Raw genomic sequence first — 11,662 nt, forward strand, 5'->3', positions numbered from 1 at the left:
GGTCACACTCCAAAACTAACAATTATAGGAGTAGTAGTGACTGTTGGTATCACATACTGCCACAACTGACACAGAGAGAGGCTCATGTCTGTGTACATACACATTCATACAGTGCACACACAGTCCCATTCCCCAGCAGCTTTGTGCCTTGTCTCTGAGCACTAATTTAAGGATGGGTTAACATTTTATGAGCCCCATAGGACTCCCAGTAAAATAAAACATAATATTTGAAAGAGGGAGTTAATTATTGAGACAGTTGCTGCTCTCCCTCTTCTGAGCTTGTAGCAATAAAAAAAATACTTAGTTTGCAAGAGCCTAAAGCAAATCATAAGCAAAAACTCTCCCACATTGAAGGAAACCCAGCACTTAGATTTATGTTGCTTTGGATTTTTTTTACCAAATCATAAGCAAAAACTCTCCCACACTGAAGGAAACCCAGCACTCAGATTTATGTTGCTTTGGATTTTTTTTAGAATTGTATGGACAAAAATAAGACCTCTGGGCCTAGTGTATGTGGTGGTTATTCAAACCTGTCAGTGCTCACTGTTGAACTTTATACCTGGATCAAGCAATGTTCCCAAGGTGAGTAAACAATCCTTGGACGAGCCTCCACTTCACAGCCAACTGGTGAACATCTGCCTGCAAAATGTGCCAGCTGCACTTTGCCTCTGTGCATGACCTCTGTGTTCCTGATTCTAGAAACTCCTTGTACCCAACCTTTCCCACACCGAGAAGTTATGACGTTTTTGATTTCAAAGCCAAACTGGATCGAAGTTTGGTTGAACTGCTCAATTTTGTAATTACCTCAAAACCAGCAAACCCAGGGGCTAAGAACCTCCGTTTTCAGCATTCATTAATCAAGTCTGTTAAATGATTACCTCGTCAGGGCTGCTTTGTTGACAACTCCATGTGATGACAGTGTCAGTGGCACTGTCCCAAGACATCCAGTGGTGATGCAAAGGATGAGCCTCCCTCACCTCGACTGGTGGGATGGACACTGCCACAAAGAATATATAAGGAAGGAGGATGCGTCCTTGGACATCAGTGATTGCAAGAGTGCTCCGAAGCAAGCGACACGGGCTCGAGAGAAAGGGACAGCAAAATCCTCTGACATCCAACTCCATCTTGCCTAGACAGTAAGTAGAACAGCCTCTATTTTTCCACCTTGAAATGACTAGTGATCCACACTCCCCATCTTGATTTTAAAGCAGAATTACATAATCAAGTCCATTAGGAATCCCACTTTTGGTGGTGGAAGCGCAGGGAAGGCTTTGTGACACTATTTAGAATGTTGGAGTGTGTTAACACGCACAATATATTTGATTTTAGATTGTGATCAATATTTCAAAGCCATCTACAAGATCCACTACAGCTTCAATAATGCCCCCACAGTTGAAAGCCGAGATGAACGTCATGCCCAAGGTTATCCAGGGGGATTTGGAGAGCCTGCCTCCAGAAGCAAAGGATTTCATAGAAACTAATGCCAAGCTGTGCCAGCCTGAGAACATCCATATCTGCGATGGCTCGGAAGAAGAAAACAAGAAAATTCTGGACATCATGGTAGAACAAGGCATGGTCAAGAAGCTGAGCAAGTATGAGAACTGGTGAGTAGCCTAAATGAAGTCAAGGATTATCTCAGAACTGCAAAATGCATTTTCTATCCTCTTTACTTAAAAAAAAACTTCTTATAAGTCTTCAATATTTGCTTTCTATGAACATTTTGGGGCTGTAACTTTACATAGGTGAAATACTTAGGAAAAGCAAACTTTCTCTTCTAAAAATTAACATAAAGCATATTATTCAACTGGACTATCCACTGTACATTGTCTCTATTGATTAGTTACATCAGGGAACTGAAATAATGTCATGAGACTTATGTAACTAATCATTAGCAATGGCTAAATATTATTTAGCAAATCTTCTCTTGAAGAGTTCTACTATTTTAGTCAATTAGTTTGTTCATCACATACTTTTTTTGTGGCATTCAAATAGCTCTGTGGGTGTTCAAATATTATTCAGTACAGGCATTATTCATATCGTGCCGATGAGCTTTGACTCTAATGTATTCAGCAAATACTTTTTTCAAATATTTCATCATTTCTCCCAACTAACTGAACATGAAAGGAGAATATTAACAACAAGTGCATACTCGGGAATTACGTGCCCACCAAGAGATCTTCATGGAAGAAATCTGCAAAGACTTTTGAATAACTAAGTGCAGGAATTTGGCAATCTGTTTGCAGACTATTTGGGAGAGAAAAGGGCAAAATCCACCAGATAAATTATTCATTGTTAATTATATGCTTAGCAGTAGTGATGATGGTTATGACAGCCCATCTAGAACATTTTTATACTCATGGAAAATTTCGATGTACAGAGGTGAAAATGTAAAATGATCCTCTCTGTGGTAAATAAATGGCAAAAATTCTTTAGAGGGGAAAAAAAGAATCCCCTTTAATAGACTCCTTCACTTGTTACTGATCATGTATGATCAGTATTTCCTTGTGATGCCTCTAACTTGATCGTGCTTATACTCAGTATTTCCTTGTGATGCCTCTAACTTTAAGGACTATGCCAATCCACTCAGCTTCAGCCTGATCCCACAGGCACTTAAACCAACACTTAAAGTACTTTGCTTGGCATCCACTTCGCTTGAGGCATCATTTTGTGGTCCCCATACAACACAACTTCATGCTGAGGAGAATGAGAATTAAACAAGATTAGCTTTTCCCTGAAAGTTAGCCACAGAGAATAAGGCTGAAATAAGAGGGGAAGGAGTATTAACATGTAACCAGAATTTCCTAGGCCATATAACTTCTTATTCGTACTGGAAAGTCTTAGAACAATTAGTAAGAGAATGCATCTGACTGATTTTTGAGACTGTCTGTGGCACTGGCTCTGCCACTGTAGTTTTTGCCTTACAAAGCTTTGTATGTGCCCTTTTTGGTTAAACCAGTCCCACAGAAGGGTAAAAAGTGCTATGTTGATAATTAAAGTCTAATTTCCTGGGTTTGGTTGAATTGCAGCTGGTTGGCCCTCACTGATCCAAGAGATGTGGCAAGAATTGAGAGCAAGACTGTCATCATCACTCAAGAGCAGAGGGACACCACTCCAGTGCCTAAAACTGGAATTAGCCAGTTGGGTCGCTGGATGTCGGAAGAAGATTTTGAGAAAGCCTTCAACACCAGGTTCCCAGGCTGCATGCAAGGTAGGCAAGAAACAGAGAATTGACACTGAACTTCTAGGATTGCAGAGACACTAACTCCTATTACTAACTATTGTAATCTTTAAGGTACTATTACAGCTGAATATTTAGGTTTACACTCATGATAATCACTTAGTTGGTTTCATGCAGATCTTTATCATAGACCCAAGTGCCTGGGCAAGGATAGTCCTCGGGTTCTTCCCTTCCTATAGAGGGGCAAAGTAAGGTACAAAAATTTGGGTGACTTTATTCAGGAAGTCACATAGCAACTGAGCAGGAGATGGGAAGTGAAATGAGAATGAAGGACCCTCAACCCCAGCAATAATTTCAGCGATTTACACCAGCAGAGAATTTGGCCTCCACTCACCTTTACTCCTGGCTAGACAATCTGTCTGAACTGCTGCTTGCAGCATTTAACATAAAATGTCTTACTACACAACTAGACAAACAAAGCTACATCTCTTTAAACATCACCAGAAGCACTCACAAGACAAACAGCTTTTAAAGGTGCGAGAAACAACCTCCATGTTCATAAAAGTTATTTCAAAAGTTCCTTGTTTTGCTCTTTGACACACCTTGCTACTCCCTGTTTTCCAGGACGTACAATGTATGTCATCCCCTTCAGCATGGGCCCGATTGGGTCTCCTCTGTCCAAGATTGGGATTGAGCTGACAGACTCACCCTACGTAGTGGCCAGCATGAGGATCATGACACGGATGGGAACAGATGCTCTGAAAGCCCTGGGCAATGGAGAATTTGTAAAATGCCTTCACTCTGTTGGGTGTCCTCTTCCACTAAAAGGTAAGAGCTGTTCACCACTGTCACCCCTGGAAATTCCTAAGGGTATGTTTTAGAGCTGAGTGTGTGTTCCCAGCACATGGGAGAACCTCACCACAGAAAACCAGGGTGGTTTGTGTAACAGCACCAGGTTCAGAACTCAATTAAAGGAATCAAAGCCCAATGAGAGTTTCATGGAAAGGAGATTATTATCCCTAGTACTTACCAGGAATTTTCCTTGGAAGCATCTGGTCTGGGTTGCTGTCAGAGACTCGATGCTGATGAAACAACAGTATGATCAAGCATGGAAATTGCTGCATTCATGAGTACAACATTCTGTTCTGCAGAACCATTAGTCAACAACTGGCCATGCAACCCGGAGCTAACGCTGATTGCTCATCTCCCGGATCGCAGGGAGATCATTTCCTTTGGCAGCGGCTACGGAGGAAACTCCTTACTGGGGAAAAAATGCTTTGCTCTCCGAATTGCCAGCAGACTGGCCAAAGAGGAGGGCTGGCTCGCTGAGCACATGCTGGTAAGAGCTATTCAATCATGGTTGTTTGAACAGCCGTTAAACCCTAAATTAGCTCCACATAAAGACATCACATCTTGCCGTCAATGAAATTAGTCTCATATGGAGAGTCCTGGAACATTAGATGAGTCTGTCATGTGCCAGGCTTATGAGAAATAGAAAGCTGCTTGCAAGCATCAAACATTTTAATATCATACCTGTAATATAAAGCAAGAAAGGTTTGGAACTTCTGACAGTGGCTACTTGTGGGCAGACCCGTGTTCTTGTGCAGATCCTAAACATCATCACTGGGCACTCACAGCACAAGTCTAATGGCAGAAGATTTAGGCAAGCTTTGAAAATTGTCTTTCATATTACAGAGGTCTGTGCACTCAAAAACCTGCAAATACCAGATTTTCTAAGTGTGTTCTGCTGTATACCCTAATTGCCTATTTCTACTGTCATTTAAACATTCTCCTACCACGAAGTACCACTGAAAAAAAAAAGAATAAGAGAACATTCTCAGGAAAAAGATCTATGTGCTCTGAGAAGAGCAGAATTGCCTATGGACAAAGTGCTTTCAAATCACAGCCAAAAGAATACTGCCTAGTTTTCTTCTGTCTCAGCAGAACAACACAGCTCTGTATGGTCTGTGTATCTTTAATCAGCAGAAGAAAGGTAAAGGTTTGAGTTATACACATACCTGACATTGAAAAAAGCCCATAAGAACTCCTTACAGTCATGGCAAGAAGAGTAGACACTTAGATTTAAAAGGACAGACTTATTTGTCAGCTATAATATATGCTGCTTTTTCTGGAGGAACAAATTTGCATAATTAAATATTTTATCATTACCACTTGCTGGGAGAATCTTCAAAATGAAAAGTGCAAGGGGGGGAAAAAAAGACAGTGTTTAACAGTTGCATTAATTTTTCAATAGATCCTGGGAATTACCAATCCAGAAGGTAAAAAGAAGTATTTTGCTGCAGCATTCCCTAGTGCATGTGGAAAAACTAACCTGGCCATGATGAACCCAACCCTGCCAGGATGGAAGATTGAGTGTGTGGGCGATGATATTGCCTGGATGAAATTTGATGAACAAGGTATGGAAATTAAATGGGAATGTTTTACAGTTCAGTACAGGTTGCCTTAGCAAGACATGTTAAAAAAACTCTGGATAGAATTAAATCAGCATGATTTGCTTATATATTGTAATTTAATTTCCAGGAAACCTAAGGGCAATCAATCCAGAAAATGGCTTTTTTGGTGTGGCCCCTGGAACCTCAGTCAAAACAAACCCCAATGCTATTAAAACCATATTCAAGAACACCATCTTTACCAACGTAGCAGAAACCAGTGATGGAGGTGTCTATTGGGAAGGCATTGATGAGCCACTGCCAGCTGGAGTAACAGTGACTTCATGGAAGAACAAGGATTGGACCCCAGACAATGGTAACCTAGCCCAGCCCATGGTCTCTCTTGGCTTTCTCTGCTGAGCTCGAGTTAATTCTGCCGTTATGACCTTTTCATTGTGCTCTCTGCAGGGGAACCTTGTGCTCACCCCAACTCAAGATTCTGCTCTCCAGCCAGACAGTGTCCCATCATGGACCCTGCCTGGGAATCACCTGAAGGTGTGCCCATCGAGGGGATAATCTTTGGAGGCCGCAGACCTGCTGGTAAGAGACGCAGCAGCCACAATTCAAGGCTGAAGTGCTTGACCACACAAGAGTTCAAACACAACTGGGCATGGACACAGGTTTTGCTTTCACAGCTGCAAAAGCAAAGAAATAACTGTGCTAGATTAACTTCTCCATGTTAGCCGCTGGCACACACACACACTTCCAGCCACTGATATTTCAAATGTCTGAGTTGTTAGATGTTAACTCGAAGAGGGTAATAATAGAGAGAAATCAGGTAATAATAGAGAGATCAAGTCACACTAACCTGGTCAATAAACACATAGCAAATTGCTATACTGGTCTCAGTTTGTAGCTGAACTAGTTAAGATAGCAAATGGTTAGAGAAATCAAACAATTTTAGACAGTTTACAGAAAAGGAAGTAAAACAAATTGGTCTGTTAAAGGTCACCTAAAGTTGGAAAAGATATATAAGTAATGCTAAGGCTGAGTGTAATATCATGACCACAGGACCAGATTCTATTTCCACTAAAATCTGCTGGAGGTTCTGATGTCCCAGTTATCTCCTGCTGAGCAACTAAACATGGATGTGTTCAGCAATCAGTAGCCAGTTTTGAAACACATTCATATAAACTTCTTTGCTATAAGAGATCAGGAAATAAACTGATTTAAAAAAAAAACAGGAAAAATTAGAACACGTTATCCAGTAACATGCATTTGCCTATATCTCAAGCAGCAAAACCTGTTACAAAAATATTTCTGGACCCCTAATTACTAAAGAGATTTTGTTCTTTACAGGTGTGCCTCTTGTATATGAGGCCTTTAACTGGAAGCATGGAGTATTTGTAGGAGCAGCTATGAGATCTGAAGCAACAGCAGCTGCTGAGCACAAAGGTAAATCAAAGTTGAATCTGCCTACCTGTATATAAAGCAGTCCCCTCTGGAGTGCCTGCTCTGTCCTCCTCCCTGCCTGCTCTTTCACATTTCAGTCTTGGCAGCTCATTCTGCAACCTGTGCATTTTCACAACAGAAAATATTTGTACTGGAATTAAAAGCCAAATTCTCGGTAAAAGTCAAATCAAGTAAAATAATCCCTTAGGTAGCAAGCATACAGAACAGGATGCAGGCACAGGGTTGCCAGAAGGGTTGATAGGGAATTTTTGTTAGCCTGGGATAAATAAACTTAAATTTTCTCTTCTGCTAGAGCTCAACATGAATAGGTAAATGATGAAAGGAAACCCTTGAGGATCTCCATTTAAGCTGCTTGACCTGAGAGTTAAGAAATTTAGTTTCCAACGATTACAAAATTAATTTATACATCAAGGATAATGTGTCGTCCCTTAAAGCTCTTTGGTTCAGCACAGAAGGGTGGTGAAGGGACTGTGGGTATTAAATCCAGGGAGAATCTGAAGCTTTGTGATGTAGAATAAATGTGCTGGTGAGACACTGGCACAGATTGCCCAGGGAGGCTGTGGCTGCCCCAACCCTGGTGGTGCTCAAGGCCAGGCTGGATGAGCCTTGAGCCACCTGATCTAGGGAGGGGGTGTTCCTGCCCAGGGCAAGGGGTTGAGACTGGATGATCTGTAAGGACCATTCCAACCCTTAAATTCTATGATTTATGACCTTACCTTCTCCATTTGTGTTTTGAACAGGCAAAATCATTATGCATGACCCATTTGCCATGAGGCCTTTCTTTGGCTACAACTTTGGCAAGTACTTGGCCCACTGGCTGAGCATGGCACATCGTCCAGCTGCCAAGCTACCAAAGATCTTCCATGTCAATTGGTTCAGGAAAGACAGCCAAGGGAAATTCCTGTGGCCTGGCTTTGGAGAGAACTCCCGTGTGCTGGAGTGGATGTTCAACAGGATTGAAGAGAAAGCCTCTGCCAAGCAAACTGCCATAGGTTACATCCCTACTGACAGTGCTTTGAACTTGAAGGGCTTAGAAGATGTCAACTTGACCGAACTGTTTGATATCTCCAAAGAGTTCTGGGAAAAGGAGGTACAAGAAATCAAACAATACTTTGAAGTGCAAGTTAATGCTGACCTTCCCTACGAAATAGAAAGGGAATTGCTTGCCTTAGAGATGAGGATAAAACAGTTGTAGCTGATCAAAACCGCAATTATTTATCAATTCACGTATACTAAGACAGGAGAAACACATTTACCAAATCACCACTGGAAATGTAACAGCACACTGATGGTCAGGGGGTTATAAAGGAAGTAGGTCATAGCTTAGTTAGGATCTAGATAGAGACATTCTGTAAGTAACTCCAGACCTAATGATTTATAACTACATCGGTTGTTGTGAAGAGGTGAGCAGCTGTGGGAAGGGACGTGCACAGGGTCCTCAAACCCCTGATCTGTCACTTACATGCACATATAGCCATGATGTGTGTGAATTATGTGCCTAGTTCTGCATATACAATCCAAACCAATCCAGCCTTCAAGTTGTAGCACATTGTTTCCATCACACAAACCTCTGGAGTCTCAGAGTCGATGGGAAAGAAGGGAGAAAATTAGATGCTGTATATATGTATTACCTAAGCATATTTCATGGCTTAAATATTTTTTAGAAAAATGAAGTTGTAACTTCTATCAGGGTGAAAGATGACTTTATATTACTAATGCATATTTAAGATATTGCTATTATATATTACTCATGTTCCTGTGATTTCCAGATGTTTTGAATGGCTTGTTCTTAAACTATAAAATAAATGTTTATACAAAATATGACCTCATTCCCAGCATTCTCACTGTTTATAAACTGCATGCATATAAATTCAACCTCCTGTCAATACCACTGCACAGGGAGAAACTCACATGTGGATGTTAGATGTTGACTAGAGCTGTTCTGCTGCTCCTAAGCCAACTAGTTTAAGCCACATAATGTCTTTGCAACTTCTATTCAAGCCAAAGGAATGATCCAGAAATGATGATACCAGCTGTGAGCAGTCAGCCAGCTGTGACATGCTCTCCATAACTGGGCATTGCTAGTTACTTCAGGCATCCATAAAATAAACTACCCTCTAGGAAAGCTCTGTTAGGGCCTTGCTCATTTGTTAAAGTCATAGGATTTGTCTCTGTTCCACAGTACCTTGGCTTTTGCAAGAATGACTAGTGCAGCTGTTGAAGTAAAGACAGTTTGGGAAGAGTTTTCTGGATTTGCTGAGATGCCTGAAGCCTTAGAGCACAATGTAAATTGGGATAGGAGCCTGTGTTGGCTTCCTCGTAGGTCCAAGACACTAAAACCATCCCGTGTTCTCCCAATTAAAGGCATCATTTATGTGCTTCCCACATCCCTGGCAGGTATCCTGTTTTTTCACTTTGAATGTTTGATCTCCTAAAACATATTGCAAATATTTGCTTAGCACAAAGAAAATCACTTACACTGTGTAATAAGCCTTTTTACAGACCTCACTTCCTTGCAAAGCAAACAGTACCAGGGCTAGTCAACAGATGCCCTTCCAAGTTTGCTAGGAGAGGTCACACAGTCTGCAAAGGCTCTCACTACCTCCTGACTCCATGCTTAAGATTTAGCACAAACATTATCAATTCTGAAGTGAATAATACAGTGCAAGTCAATAGTACACACAAAGAACAGACAGCAGAAAGCTGTGAGTAAAGTGGAGGAGAATGATGCAGCCTCTGTGGAAATGATTACTGATTGACCTGCTTGCTGGTCCAGAACCACATCTTCATGGATTCAGGTCCCTATAGGGTCATCTTTAGCATGTGCACTCTTGAATGGGCTCGAAATTAAAAGGAAAATCAAGGTTGAAGACAGTAAATAAGACAGAGGAAGTGAGCCAAGAGACTAGAATATGCACTCCTCAGATTCAAGGACTACTATCAAGTGTATAAAATAAAGCTCTTAATAAAGTAATTCTATAAATAGTTGATGAAAAGCTTGGGCTGTTCCCAAACTGATATGACAGTATTGGACTGGTATTTGGATAAGTCTAAGGAAGAACAAGGAGATCTAAGAAAATCTGTCATGCTAATATCAGAGAGTTATGGCCAGTTACAGTCTCAGAGTTTATTATGGGCCTCAGGAGAGGATCCCAGCCCTGAGCAGCACAAACATGTTCCAAACACAGTTTGAAATGCTGCCCAGGAGATGTACAGAAGCTCGGGGCTTTCCAGAGCTCTCTGAGCAGCTCCAGTGTGCTGTTCTGCCTTCCCAAACACAACCAGGCTCAGACAAATGTTCCAAAGAAACGACTTGGACTTCATGCCAGAGAAATCTGTGCCAGAGGCCCAAGCCCAACAGGCATATGGACATGGGAAAATCAAGTGACACTTGGCCCATAAAATGCTGCTCAATGAGGAGACAAGAACCTTCACTGCAATCTTACAGCACATACCCAACTAGAAAAACTGGTGTTAGAACTGGTGTTTTAAGTGTTATACAACTGCCTTGAGAATATCACACCCAGACCAAACCCCAGGATTTCATATTCTGACTAAACCCTTGCTTTCTCCTCACCCAAGGGATGGTGGGACATTCCTTCCCTTGATCACCACTGCCCTTGGGTTTTCCTCTGGATGTTTTTGCCATGTCACATAACACAACTCATGGACAGTGCCTATCACGAGCTCTTCTGGCAAAAATACTTAAACCATTTGTGATTCTCCCACTCCACACATTTTAACCACATGCAACATTTCAAACAGTGCTCAGAGACTGACGAGCACACAACTCATTCCGGAAACTACAGAAAATGGGGGGAAAAACCTGCTGTACTGTTAAGACTGAAAACAAGAAAATGACTTTTTGTGTGAGTCATTCAACAGCTCCTTTGTATGTAAATATATCCTCAACCCATCAGCATCTATGGGGAGTACAATTTACATTTTGAATGATCAAAATGTTTAGTATTGGCAGGGAAAATGTTTAAAAAGAGAGAAGGCGGCGGTTTAAAATTTAGAAACTTAGTCAACCGTGCCAGATTATGATCTCAACTTCTCTCCCTCCAACAAATACTATGCTCCATGAAAACAAAATGCTTTTAAAATTGAAATTTGGAAGTTCCCCTGATTTTCAAAAGAAAGAAGGGGAAGGCAACAAATGCAATAAATTTCAACAAATTAGTAGAGAAATATAAAACTTGGCCTATTAAATGTGATTCAGAGAAGGGAAGCACAGGCAAGGCTAACACATGAAGTGAGAGGAGCCATAACATTTGCAACAGCTGTGTTATGAAATGCACTTGGTATTCTGGGAAGTGAGACACAAAATACTTTGTTAAAACACTTGTGGATGTACAAGTGGCTGAAAAGAAGAGAGAGGAAAATCACAGTCACAGTTTAACCATTAATGCTATTGAGGATACAATCTCTGGTGCTTTGTTTGCACCATGATGAGTGCATCACATCCAGGGAAGGCTGTGCTCAACTCCCTCAGCAACAAGTCTGGCCTCAGTGCCAAGTACTCCTATTAGCACAGTTAAACCCACAGAGCTCAGACCTAGACCTTGGCCCAATCCTTGCACAAATTGCAAAGTCTCCAAGCCTGATGCCATCCTTTGGA

At 41.3% G+C, this 11,662-nt stretch overlaps 1 protein-coding gene across 3 annotated transcripts; it reads left to right on the plus strand.

Annotated features, from left to right (window-relative positions):
* The first annotated feature begins 1,047 nt into the window (after positions 1-1,047).
* PCK1 (phosphoenolpyruvate carboxykinase 1 (soluble)) lies at positions 1,048-8,863 on the plus strand. 3 transcript variants are annotated; one of them, XM_009072149.1, is made up of 10 exons: positions 1,048-1,136; positions 1,351-1,604; positions 3,027-3,208; positions 3,803-4,006; positions 4,330-4,517; positions 5,433-5,595; positions 5,720-5,944; positions 6,037-6,168; positions 6,928-7,023; positions 7,782-8,863. In XM_009072149.1, the coding sequence occupies exons 2-10, from the start codon at positions 1,381-1,383 to the stop codon at positions 8,234-8,236; spliced, it is 1,869 nt and encodes a 622-aa protein (XP_009070397.1). In that variant the 5' UTR covers positions 1,048-1,136; positions 1,351-1,380; the 3' UTR covers positions 8,237-8,863. The 3 variants fall into 3 exon arrangements, with proteins under 3 accessions (XP_009070397.1, XP_009070398.1, XP_009070394.1); XM_009072150.1 differs by lacking the exon at positions 1,048-1,136 and having other exon boundaries at positions 1,336-1,604; positions 3,803-4,015; positions 4,339-4,517; XM_009072146.1 differs by lacking the exon at positions 1,048-1,136 and having other exon boundaries at positions 1,336-1,604.
* Positions 8,864-11,662: the final 2,799 nt, after the last annotated feature.

This window comes from Acanthisitta chloris, unplaced genomic scaffold, assembly GCF_000695815.1.
Source record: "Acanthisitta chloris isolate BGI_N310 unplaced genomic scaffold, ASM69581v1 scaffold7633, whole genome shotgun sequence".
NCBI classification, from domain to species: domain Eukaryota; kingdom Metazoa; phylum Chordata; class Aves; order Passeriformes; family Acanthisittidae; genus Acanthisitta; species Acanthisitta chloris.

What these genes read in the sequence shown, in the direction of transcription:
- PCK1 (XM_009072149.1), top strand. Translation starts at nt 1,381, where the DNA reads ATGCCCCCACAGTTGAAAGCCGAGATGAACGTCATGCCCAAGGTTATC. An exon ending in GTTCCCAGGCTGCATGCAAG is followed by an intron (nt 3,209 to 3,802) that starts GTAGGCAAGAAA and finishes CCTGTTTTCCAG; the next exon opens with GACGTACAATGTATGTCATC. An exon ending in TGGAGGCCGCAGACCTGCTG is followed by an intron (nt 6,169 to 6,927) that starts GTAAGAGACGCA and finishes TGTTCTTTACAG; the next exon opens with GTGTGCCTCTTGTATATGAG.